At 42.9% G+C, this 12,963-nt stretch overlaps 1 protein-coding gene across 2 annotated transcripts in view; it reads left to right on the top strand.

Annotated features, from left to right (window-relative positions):
• RASGRP2 (RAS guanyl releasing protein 2) overlaps positions 1 to 12,963 on the top strand; it is a 46,914-nt gene that overhangs the window by 12,939 nt on the left and 21,012 nt on the right. Inside the window, exons 2-7 of one of the 2 annotated variants that reach the window (XM_039366148.1) lie at positions 1,624 to 1,758; positions 3,104 to 3,206; positions 5,496 to 5,558; positions 7,377 to 7,508; positions 8,639 to 8,789; positions 9,741 to 9,914. In XM_039366148.1, the coding sequence (XP_039222082.1) occupies positions 1,686 to 1,758; positions 3,104 to 3,206; positions 5,496 to 5,558; positions 7,377 to 7,508; positions 8,639 to 8,789; positions 9,741 to 9,914 (696 nt within the window). In that variant the 5' untranslated portion in view covers positions 1,624 to 1,685. Of the gene's footprint in view, positions 1 to 1,623; positions 1,759 to 3,103; positions 3,207 to 5,495; positions 5,559 to 7,374; positions 7,513 to 8,638; positions 8,790 to 9,740; positions 9,915 to 12,963 lie in introns of those variants that run through there. The other variant, XM_039366149.1, reaches the window with a different exon arrangement.

The raw sequence follows: 12,963 nt of genomic DNA, 5'->3' as shown, positions 1-12,963 counted from the left end.
AGTAGGAATGGCTCCCTCACATGCAATCTATCACAGAGAAAAGGAGATTTAGACATCTGGAATATTGTTTTGAGGGCTCAGCTAGAAAGTACCATCTCTTACTAATGCGCGATGCAAAGTTCAAATAGCTAAATGGTGCCCGGCGGTTGTGGATACAGATGGAAAAGAAATAGAGAATCTATCATGTAAATGTAATTTAATTTTCCTTTTTTCACTGGGGTCTCTTAAAATGGAAACACAGCAGGTTTTTTTTGTTTGCCTCCTTTATCTTGCTTTTTTTAAAACTTACTTTGTTTTGCAATATTTTAACGATAAATGGAGGGTTGTTTTTTTTTTAAAAAAAAAGCAGCCAGAGAAACATAAAAGAAATTCTCAAACAATTTGAGAAGAAGGTAGATTTACCAAAGCTGCTTTTATAGGAGAAATAACTGAATGAAATACAGGTAGTCCTTGACTTGTGACTACAACTGACCCCAACATTTCTGTTGCTAATTGAGACAGTTATTAAGTGAGTTTTGCCCCATTTTACGACCTTTCTTTCCGCAGTTGTTAACTGAACCACTCAGTTGTTAAGAACACGACTGTTAAGTAACTCTGGCTTCACACTTGACTTTTCTTGTCAAAGGTCTTAAAAGAGGATCATTGAAACTGTCATAAATATGAGTCAGTTGCCAAGCATCTGAATTTTGATCACGTGACCACGGGGACGCTGCAATGGTCCTCAGTGAAAATCAGTCATGTCAGCTTTTTCAGTGCGATTGTAACGGAACGGTCACTAAACTAATGGTTGTAAAGTCTATTTTATGGAATTCATACAGTTAGAAAGGACTTTAGACTTCATCTGGTCCAAGCCGATGGTCAGCTCAGGATTCACACTGACACTTGGCTCTGCCTGGAGTTCCCCATTTCATGTGGCAGTCTGTTCCATTGGCTTGGAACTAGCACAATCAACGTTTTCCTCTTGCTGTTTAGTCTGAACCGCCTTCATGGCAGTGTTAACTCATCAATTCTGATTTATGGAGCATCCAAGAACAGACTCACCTCCCTTCTGTTGAACAACCCTTCAGATTTTGGAAGACGACCATCATCTCTCTCCCCATCTTCTCTTTTGCAAGCTAACACGCCCAGAACCTTTATGGTATTATTCCTCATTGACAAGTAGTCCTCAATGTATGGCCACAGCTGGGGCTGGAATTTTGATCACTAAGCGATCGGTTGTTAAGTGAGTCATTATCCAATTTTATGATCATTTTTACCACGGTCATTAAGGGAATCTGGCTTTTCCAATTGACTTTTCTTGTCAGAAAGTCACAAATCAGGATGGTGTGATTGCGGGACACTGCAACCGTTGTTAAATGTGGGTCAAGGACCCAAATGACTATAGAAGTGATGTAACAGTTGTAACTTGGAGAAAAGTGAGAAGTCATTTTTCCCCCAAGGCTGTTATAATTTCAAACTGTTGTTCAATGAATAAGGCATAAGTTGAGGCCTACCCATATTTATGATACTTTTATTCATCTTGAATCAGATTTGATCTTTAAGTGTTCCATCTCCCCTCCCTGCTCTCTGTGATCCGTGTAACGAAACACTAATGTTTGGATTTGTTTTTAAAATCTTTTTTAGGTGTCGCCCTATTTGCTAAAGAAGTTGCAGGGTTGATTTTGAGTGAAGATCCAAGAGCCAAAATGTCTGCAACTCTAGACCTTGAAAAAGGATGCACGGTGGATGAACTGTTACATGGATGCATTGAAGCCTTTGGTAAGGATGACAGCTCTCTAATGACATCATTGCAGACATGATGCAATTCTCTGCCTAAATCTGTTGCAAACTTGCAAGCTGCGTTAGTTGCAATACGTGACGCTCCAGCTTCTCTTCCCAGAAGGCTGGATGGGAAACCCTTAAATGAGCCTAGGTTTTGAGAAGTAGCTTTCATTTTATTGAAGAAAATCTAAAAAAAGTCACTATGAAGGAATTCCAGCAACTGCTGGGTATAAAATGCAAGCTCTGTTTATCATAACTATAATGCTTAATTAGGGGCTACACAGTCAGTGGGCTACAAGTGAAGTTTGGAGATTGGGGAACTCATTGCCATTTTAACAATGACCATAAGTGCAAATGGTGAGATTGGATTTATTATATTATTTTTGTTGTGTTGTTTTATATTATTATATTTATTATATATTCTATCTATCCTATCCTCTCAAAGCTTATCCATTCCAATTCCAATTCTTATTCTATTCTATTCTATTCTATTCTATTCTATTCTACTCTATTCTATTTTTCATTCCATTCCATTCCATTCTTCTATTCTATTCTATTCTATTCTATTCTATTCTATTCTATTCTATTCTATTCTATTCTATTCTCTATTCCATTCCATTCTTCTTCCTGTTTCTATTCGTATTCGTATTCGTATTCGTATTCGTATTCTATTCTATTCTATTCTATTCTATTCTATTCTATTCTATTCTATTCTATTCTATTCCATTCCATTCCATTCCATATTCTATTCTGTTCTGTTCTGTTCTATTCCATTCCATTCCATTCCATTCCATTTCATTCCATTGGTAGTCCTCAATTTACAACCACAATTGAGCCCCAAGTTTTTGTTGTTAAGCAAGACGGTTGTTAAGTGAATTTTGCCCCATATTACAATCTTTCTTGCCATTGTTAAGTGAATCACTGAAGTTGTTAAATGAATGGAGCTTCTTCCCCATTGGCTTTACTGGCCAAAAGTTTGCAAAAGGGGATCACGTGACCCAGGGACACCTCAACCATTATGAGTCAGTTGCAGAGTGTCTGAATTGTGATCACGCGACAATGGGGTGCTGCAACAATTGTAAGTGAAAAATGGTCTTAAGTCACTTTTTGCAGTGCTGCTGTTGTCTCATCGAAAATGATCAATCAACGAATGGTTGTAACTCGAGGACCACCTGTAACTTGGAAACGTCCTCTCAGAAGAAGGGGGATTTGACAAACTGGTGGAAAAGAATGCTGAGAGACAGACTATGACAAATTGTGTTTTAAATCTGATGGGCCTGCATTCACAGGGGTTGCTTCATCTGGGCTTAGGTTCTGACATGCTTTTTCCCCCTTTTTGCAGACGATGAGGGCAAGGTTCGGGACCCGCAGCTGGTCCGTATGTTTCTCATGATGCATCCATGGTACATCCCGTCTTCCGAGATGGCTGCGAAACTGCTTCAGATATATCCTTTGGACTGGCACTCAGTTCTGCCCCTTCGGTTGTTATTGGGACGGGGCCTGTTACTTAAGTTAACTTAGTGCAGTGTTTCTCAACCTTGACCCTTCTAAGATGTGTGGACTTCAGTTCCCAGCGTTCTCTCAACTAGCGTGGCTGGCAGAGGAATTCTGGGAGCTGAAGGCCACACATCCTAGTGGGAAAGGTTGAACAACACGGGTTTAGTTGAAGCCTGTTGTTCCTCACAGCCTGTAGGCAAGCTATTCTACAAAGCCCATGAAGGCAGGACAAGAAGCAAGGGATGGAAACTGATCAAGGAGAGAAGCAATCTAGAACTAAGGAGAAACTTCCTGACAGTTAGAACAATTAACCAGTGGAACAACCTGCCTCCAAAAGCAGTGAATGCTCCAACACTGGAAGTTTTTAAGAAGAGACTGGACAGCCATTTCTCTGAAATGGTATAGGTTTCCTGCCTGAGCAGGGGGTTGGACTAGATGACCTCTAAGGTCCCTTCCAACTCTGTCATTCTGTATTCTGTTTTTCTCAATCTTGGCAAATGGTGATCACCTGACCCCACAGGATGCTGTAAAGTTTAAATTGTCATAAATACATGCTGCTTACCAAGCACCCAAATGTTGATCACGTGACCACAGGGATGCTGCAATGGTTGTAAGTGTGAGGACTGGTCCTAAATCACTTGTGTGACTTGTAACTTTGAACAGTCACTAAATGAATGACAAGTCAAGGACAGCCTCTAATGAGCTAGCCTGCATCCTCTCTGCTTTGTATCTGTCCCTTGTTTTTGCAACCTTCAAATGACTATGATTTTTTAAAAAATGTTGTATTCTGATTTACATTTAAGTTATGATTATCTGCTTTTCACTGACTGTAGCAGAATGAACTCTCCCATTCTTTAGCAAAGAAAAAAAATTGAGAACTCAACGTTGGTCTGTTAAATCCCAAAGCTGTTAGCTTGAGATTTTACAGTAATATAATTTGCTGTATGAATTAAATGGAAAGAGAGATCAGACACGGATAGCTTGAACATCTCCGGAATACTAAATCTCGGCTCCTGGATCTGACGCTGTCCAGTTTAATTTTTTATTTATTACATTTTTATATTTTACTCATCTTCCCTGCAAGGTGACAAGACTTAAGATGCCTGCGCAAAGCACAGGGCTTATGTTCGCACAACTGGTTGGATTAAGCGCGTAGAATTATGACTGTTGTGACACCACAGCCATTCTCTTGCATGTTCTGCAATTCTCTTGGAATGGCACAGCTTATTTGATTAGGCATTGGTTGTTCCTTAGAATAACAGAATAACAGAGTTGGGTGGGACTTTGGAGATCTTCTAGTCTAACCTCCTGCTCGACTAGGAGATCGTTGTATTTTGTGGAACATAGTTTGGGGCTGAATGCACGAATGAAAACAAACCCAAATACAGGTAGCCCTTAAATTACGACTACAATTGAGCCCAGAATTTCTGTTGCTAAGTGAGACATTGGTTAAGTGAGTTTTGCCCCGTTTTACGACCTTTCTTGCCACAGCCATTTGTCCGAAATGGTATAGGGTTTCCTGCCTGAGCAGGGGGTTGGACTAGATGACCTCCAAGGTCCCTTCCAATTTTATTATGATTATGGATCATCGCAGAGTCAGCCAGATGTTCAGACTGGATTTGGCATTTTGTCTACCTATCGAGTCCTTACCCAGGACTTGGGATAGGCAGATGTGGATGTTTGATGCTATTACAGGTATCGTCGCAGGATGGAAGCAGTTCCTAGTAAGGCCGCCTTTTGCAATTGACTAATAGCGAATTTGTCAATGCCAATGGTGTTCAAGTGGTGCTCCAGTTTTGGGATTGCACCCAACGAGCCTATTACTATTGGTACTACTCTTGCTTGCTTTTGCCACAGTCTTTCTATTTCTATTATTATTATTGTTGTTGTTATTGTTGTTGTTGTTAAGTGAATCATTGCAGTTATGAATCTGGCTTCCCCATTGATTTGGCTTGTCAGAAGGTCACAAAAGGGGATCACATCACCGGCAACCGTCATAAATGTGAGTCAGTTGCCAGGCGTCTGAATTTTGATCACATGGCCATGAGGATGCTGCAATGGTTGTAAGTGTGGGAAACGGTCATAGGTCACTTTTTCCAGTCACATTGTTAACTTTGAACTAAATGAATTTACTAAGTGAACTGCTGTAAGTCAAGAACTATTTGCATATGGAAGCAAGGCAGAGAAATACATATGCCTATTCCCTCTTTTATTTGCTCCTTAATTCTGTCCTGAACTTATCAAGAGTCTCGCGGATCAGAAAACAGCTCTCTGCCCGTTAAAACTTGCCATCTAATCAGGTGAGTGGCTGGGAATGCATGAACATAGTTCTGGGGAGAAGCAAGATGGAGGCAATCAGAAGGTTAGCTCTGTGTACAGCAGGGGTAGTCAACTTTGGCTCTTTTATGACATGGACTTCAACTCAGGTCAACTTCAGGTTGACTCAGCCTTCCATCCTTCCGAGGTAGGTAAAATGAGGACCCAGATTGTTGGGGGCAATGTAAATATATATATATATACATTGCTTACTGGTGTACACCGCTTAGAGAGTGCTTGCACTTAAAGCGGTATATAAGTCTCATAAATAAATAAACTCCCAGAATTCCTGAGCCAGCCATGCTGAGGGGAAAGGGAGAGGTTTCCAAGCTGAGCTACGTTGGCTCAGGAATTCTGGAGTTGAAGTCCACCAGTCATAAAAGAGCCAAGGTTGCCTACCCCTGGTGTACAGCTTTGATGGAGTGCTGTTTTTTGGCTGCTGACCCCTTCATTTGTTCACAAGGGGGTCGAAATAGCTTCTTGGGGGGAAGTCCTTCTAGAACAGGGGTCTCCAAACTTGGCAACTTTAAGACTTGTGGACTTCAACTCCCAGAATTCCCCAGCCAGGCAGCCATGCTGGGAGTTGAAGTCCACAAGGCTTAAAGTTGACAAGGTTGGAGACCTCTGTTCTAGAGTGTTAGCCCCATAATGGAAAGAAACCCTTTTTTGTCCTCAGCTCCCTGTTTTCTTATGGAATTAAGGCACCACCAACTGTTGTTCCAGGAAGATTGACTTGATGGGGTTAACTCAAGAGAAGGGTCAACAATTAAAAAAAGATGTTGAGTGCAGAGAAGAGCAACAAAGATGATTAGGGGGCTGGAGGCTAAAACATACGAAGAACAACGTTGCAGGAATTGGGTATGTCTAGTTTAATGAAAAGAAGAACTAGGGATGACATGATATCAGGGTTCCAATATTTGAGAGGCTGTCACAGAGGGCATCAACCTAGTCTCTAAAGTACCTGAGGGCAGGAAAAGAGGTAACAAGCGGAAACCTATCAAGGAGAGAAGCAACCTAGAACTGAGGAGAAATTTTCTGACAGTTAGAACAATTAATCAGTGGAACAACCTGCCTCCAGAAGTTGTGGGTGCTCCATCACTGGAGGTTTTCAAGAAAAGACTGGACAGCCATTTGTCCAGAATGATATAGTTTCCTGCTTGGACTAGGACAGTGATGGCGAACCTGTTAGAGACCGAGTGCCCAAACTGCAACCCAAAACCCACTTATGCATCGTCGGGTGCCGGGTGGGTGTGGCCCATTGGGTGAGCGTGGGTGCATTGGTAACGGCAGACTGGGTGGGGCAAAAAAGTTCAATCAATCAATTCCAACTTTGCAAGATCTTTTTTTTTTTCCCCGCGAGAAATTGAAATTGACTGATTGAACCTGTTGTTGTTGTTTTGTACATGGCAGCGGAGGCCTAAAGCAAAAAGGTTTTATAAAACCCAGCTGAAGACCTAGGACTGCGGCGACGGCGCGCGTGCCCACAGAGAGGGCTCTGAGTGCCACCTCTGGCACCCGTGCCATAGGTTCGCCACCACTGGATTAGGAGATCTCCAAGATCCCTTCCAATTTTATTATTCTACGTTCTAATCCTGGAGGGTGCCATATTGGGCTTTGTATGTGAAAAAATATAGGCTTAGAGACCTCCAGCAAGGCAGAACTTGGCCAACGCCTGAGATGTTTGAGAGAAGATAATCCAACTCATCTGAAGATCCGGGATGTATTCTTGGGTGGGGAGAGAAATTGTTTTCCTAGAAGAGCCTCACTTTGGGGTATTAAGTCCTGCCTATTCGTCCTGACAGGTACTGGGTCTCAGCCTTCCCTGCAGAGTTTGACCTCAACCCAGAACTGGCTGAGCAGATCAAGGAGCTGAAGGAACTTCTTGGACGGGAAGGAAGCCGAAGACACAGCAATCTGATTGATATCGAGAGCGTGTAGGTAAAGGGCAGGAACGGACTTGAGTGTCCATATCTCTTCTGATCCTCCCACAGCACTTCCGGTTTCACTTAGGACAGTGGTTCTCAACCTTTTTAATGCCGCGACTCCCAACCGGTCGTAAGTCGAGGACTACTCAACCGGTCGTAAGTTGAGGACTACTCAACTGGTGCAGCACCGTTTGCAGAATGGGGCTGTTGGCGGGCTCAGCAGGGCAGAGACAGCCTGGACAATTCCTATTGGCTTTTGAAAGCCAATAGAATTAGACTCTATTCAAGAGAGTCTATTCTATTGGCTTTCAAAAGCCAATAGAATAAAAGGGAGTAGCACAGCTAAGGAAAAGGGGGAAAAAAATGGCGGACTGCGTTGTTTGGCGACCCCCGTGAAATGGTCGTTCGACCCCAAATGGGGTCCCGACCCACAGGTGGAGAACCACTGATTTAGGATTACTTTTGGCTGGATGTAACACCAAATGTGATTCGTTGGGCAAGAGATTGGATGGTTTGTTGGACTTGGAGTGGCTCTGTATTTATTTATTTGTTAAATTAATTTGCCGCCTATCTCGCTCTGAGGCTTCTCTACTACAATAAAGGGGAAGAAATGAAAAGGGTATGAACAGAAGTAAGATAAAAGAATGATACAATTAATCAGGACTCTCCAAACCTGGCGACTTTAAGACTTGTGGACTTCAATTCCCAGCATGCTGGCTGAGGAATCCTGGGAGTTGAAGTCCACAAGTCTTAAAGCTGACAAATTTGGAGACCCCTGTAATAAACAATAAAAAAAGAACACAACATAATATATCAATATGATTACCAAAAAAAGAAAGATGTATGAACAGAGCAGAGAACAAGGGGAAGATGGGTATGTTGGGGGAAGCCCATTCCAGTTAGAGAGTTGACGATTCAGGCCATTGTACAAACTCAGGAAATAGGTTAATTTAGTAACCAAGTTAAGCAGGTTGGGCAAAAATTCAGACAGTTGGCTTGGACTCTAGCGGATGTTAAGGTGAGAGGTGCTTCAACGAATATTGTTGATGTTCTTGATGACTATTTCAGTTTATTTTTTTTCCTTTTTGAGTTGTTGAATTCAGGATGGTTTTGTTTTGGGGGGGGATTCCTCCATCCAGCCCGACTTACAAGTGGAAGAGACAAGTGACACAACGTCACCCCATTGCACAAAAGAAGCGCAAGATGTCACTGCTTTTCGACCACCTGGAGTCAGGAGAGCTGGCAGAACATCTCACCCACCTTGAATACCGCTCCTTCAGCAAAATCCTGGTGAGTGCCTGGATGGTGGGAGAGGAGGACTTCAGCTCCCATCATCCCTAGCCAGAAAGGCTCTGACTGAGGTCCCAGTCCTACCTTAAGGCCAGACAGAGCAGTGGCCTCCGAACGTACAGGTAGTCCTTTGACTTATGTCTACAGTTGAGCTCAAAATTTCTGTTGGGATGTGACACATTTGTGAAGTGAGTTTTGCTCCCCATTTTAAGTCCTTTCTTGTCCTAGTTATTTGAATCACTGCAGTTGTTAAGCCAGTGGTTTCAACCTTTTTAATGCTGCGACCCCCAACCGGTTGTAAGTTGAGGACTACTCAACCGGTGGTAAGTCGAGGACTACTCAACTGGTGCAGCACCGTTTGCAGAATGGGGCTTTTGGCGGGCTCAGCAGGGCAGAGACAGCCTGGACAATTCCTATTGGCTTTGGAAAGCCAATAGAATTAGACTCTATTCAAGAGAGTCTATTCTATTGGCTTTCAAAAGCCAATAGAATAAAAGGGAGCAGCACAGCTAAGGAAAAGGGAGGGGAAATGGCGGACTGCGTTGTTTGGCGACCCCCGTGAAATGGTCGTTCGACCCCAAATGGGGTCCCGACCCACAGGTGGAGAACCACTGTGTTAAGCGAATCTGGCTTCCCCAGTGTCTTTGCTTGTCAGACGGTCACAAAAGGGGATCACGTAACCCTGGGACGATGTGTTCATAAATACGAACCGTTTGCAAGCAACCAAATTTTGATCACATGACCATGGGGAGGCTGCAACTGCCATAAGCATGACAAACAGCCATAGGTCACTTTTTTCTGTCCCGTTGTAACTTTGAACTAAAGGAACTGTTGTTAAGTCCAGGATTCCCCGTACTTGCTGCTCTCAAAACAGCACAAGCCTTGGAGGCATCTCTGGAGCTTCTCCTTGTTCCAACTGTGACCCTGAAAGCCCTCTCTCCATTTTCCCAGTTCCAGGATTATCACAGTTTTGTGATGCACGGATGCACAGTGGACAACCCAGTCCTGGAGAGGTTCATCACTCTCTTCAACAGCGTCTCCCAGTGGATTCAGCTGATGGTGCTTAGCAAACCCACCGCTCAGCAGCGGGCTCAGGTCATCACCCGCTTCGTCATGGTGGCCCAGGTGAGTTTGCCAGGTCTGCGACGCCATTTCTGCCACCTTCTTTTTCCTTTGGTTGCACTGATGGGACGCAGGGAGTATTCGATTTAAGACCACGGCTGATAGAAAAAGTCCCAAACCTGTCCTTTTAAAAGTTGCGGATTTTCTTGAAGCCGTTCTTTCCCTTGTATTGAGAGATTTATATTTAAACCATCATAATAAGAAATTGGTGTCAGGTTTACATTTCAGAATTGCAGTTGACTCCTCTGCATTTTCAGCTCCTTATGAAGATGCCTTAGTAGTTTTGGTAGCTTTTTACACATGAAGTAGTTTGAGAAGGGTTTTTTTTTTAATCATTCTTGGAGCACAACTGATCTACAAACAGTTGAATTTTATTTAGAAAATTTTCAAATACTAATTTGAAATACTAATCATTTGCTTCTCCATCTTGACTCCCACTTTGGTCAAAGGGTCGCTTTTTTGTAAGCCACTTATGCAAAATGTTATTGAAAATGTATTTGAGAGTAGCTGTGTTAAGAGAAAGCGAGAGAAAACGATGTATGGGTTGAAAGAAAAATTTAAGAGTTTTAAAAAGAGCGCGGTTGAGCCCAAAATTTCTGTTGCTTAACTAGGCCATTAAGTAAGCTGCAGCCGCTTTTATGACCTTTCTTGTCATAACTGTTAAGCAAATCACGGCAGTTGTTAAGCAAATGACATGGTCATTAAGCGAATCTCGCTTTCCCCACTGACTTTGCTTGTTGGAAGCTGGTTGGGAAAATTGCAAATGGTGATCACGTGACCCTGGGACGCTGCAATGGTTTAAACCAGTGGTTCTCAATCTTTTTAATGCCGCGACCCCCAACCGGTCGTAAGTCGAGGACTACTCAACTGGTTGTAAGTCGAGGATTACCCAACTGGTGCAGCACCGTTTGCAGAATGGGACTTTTGGCGGGCTCAGCAGGGCAGAGACAGCCTGGATAATTCCTATTGGCTTTTGAAAGCCAATAGAATTAGACTCTATTCAAGAGAGTTTATTCTATTGGCTTTCAAAAACCAATAGAATAAAAGGGAGGAGCACAGCTAAGGAAAAGGGGGGAAAAATGGCGGACTGCATTGTTTGGTGACCCCCGTGAAATGGTCGTTCGACCCCAAATGGGGTCCTGACCCACAGATTGAGAACCACTGGTTTAAACACATGCCGGTTGCCTGCACCATCCTAAGTGTCATAAGACACTTTTTTCAGTGGGGAATTCTGGGAGATGAAGTCCACAAACCTATCTTAAAGTTGCTGAGGTTGAGAAACACTGCTCTCTGCCATTAAGTTGTATTCCAGCCACCTCCAGACTTAGATTTAATCAGTCAATCAGAATAAAGCTGGAAGGGACCTTGGAGGTCTTCTAGTCCAGCCCCCTGCTCAAGCAGGAGACCTTGTACCATTTCAGACAGGTGGCTGTCCAGTCTCTTCTTAAAAACCTCCAGTGATGGAGCACCCACAGCTTCTGAAGGCAAGCTGTTCCAAAGGATGTCTATTGGATTGCAAAGCCCAGAATTCCTCTCTTGGACTGGGTTGGCTGGGAATGATGGGGGTGTTAATCCAGCATGTTTGGAAGGAATTAGTTACAAAAAATAGCAAACAACATCTTTTTGAACAATGTTTCCTGTCTCATCTGTGGGTCCTTTTTAACAGAAGTTCCTGAGCTGAGCTAGAAACCAGTTGGGTCCGCACAAGATTTTTGATCAGGCTGAAATAAGTTTGGATGTGTAGCATGATCCTCTTCCATGATCTTAGCATGTTGTATGAAGCAGATTCACAGGGCTACAGCCTGTCTCCTTTGTCCTTCGAGTTCTTGATAAAAACAAGATTAGCAGCCGGATTTTGGCAGGGGTAAGAAATTTGCCTGTCATCTGAGATGGCAGCAGTTGGAATATAAATAATACTATAAGCCAATAAATACCAAATCACTAAATTAAGTGCCCAGGAACAAGTGCCCAGGTTTCATATTTTGGGCTGTGTTCCTGTAGCTCCTTTAAAGGGGGGGAGCATTTATATTTAGCTAGAGACTTTGTGTTATTGTTTTTGTTATTATTATTTTTACTAGATTCTCAAGGAATGCAGTGAGGATAGCCCAGTTGCCAATCTCATTTCAAGATGTTTGAAAGGAATAATTTTAACATTAGTAATTTTAAGGGAACCATTAGCTTTAAAGGAATAATTAGTTAACTTGACTGAAGCTTAACACACATCATCTTTTACATACACACAAACATACACACACAAACCCCAACTTGGCATGGAGTTAAAAGATCTCCTTCCATAGTCTCTTCTCTTTGCTAACAACATTTGGCACCACAGTTTGCCGCAAAAATAGGCTGGGGACCATATATGGTCTGTGGGGTGTGTGTTTGTGTCTGTGTGTTGAGTATGGTTGCTCACCCCTTCTTCTGAACCCAGCAGGATCTGTTGTTGCAAGCTTGCAAGCCCTTCTTTCCTTTTTCCTGGCAAACATAAATTAAAGTATTTGCTTTCCAAGTTTGTTATAATTTTAGCAATGACGTCTCCTTCGCTGCTTCTCTCTTTCCTAATCCCCAAATCGCTCTCACACTCTCTGGCCCAGTGTTTTTCAGCCTTAATCACTTTAAGACCGGTGGACTTCAACTCCCAGAATGCTGGCTGGGGAATTCTGGGCATTGAAGTCCACATATTTTAGTGTTGCTAAGCTTACGAAACACTGCATTTTCTATTTTTTTAAGATCAGGAAAAAGGGTGGCATACAAGGGGCTGTGTGAATGTGTGTGGATAGATGGTAGATAGATTAAATAGATTGGATAGATTAGATAGATTGGTGGCAAGAACGGTCTAAAATTCACTTAACAACTGTCTCGCTCAGCAACAGAAATTTTGGGCTCAACTGTGGTCATAAGGTGAGGACTACCTGTTTTTCCTCCAGGAGCTCAATTCAGAGCCAGCACTTGGCTGACCTCAGTCTACCTCCCAAACCCAGAACAGGAGCCGAGTGGAAGGGAGATCACAGGGAAGGCTGAAAGAGGGTGTGGTTGTGTGATGGACTGCCAC

Source organism: Crotalus tigris, unplaced genomic scaffold (genome assembly GCF_016545835.1).
Source record: "Crotalus tigris isolate CLP2741 ecotype Arizona unplaced genomic scaffold, ASM1654583v1 scf7180000020245.1906669, whole genome shotgun sequence".
NCBI lineage: Eukaryota > Metazoa > Chordata > Lepidosauria > Squamata > Viperidae > Crotalus > Crotalus tigris.
This window is presented reverse-complemented; position numbering and strand designations above follow the sequence as displayed.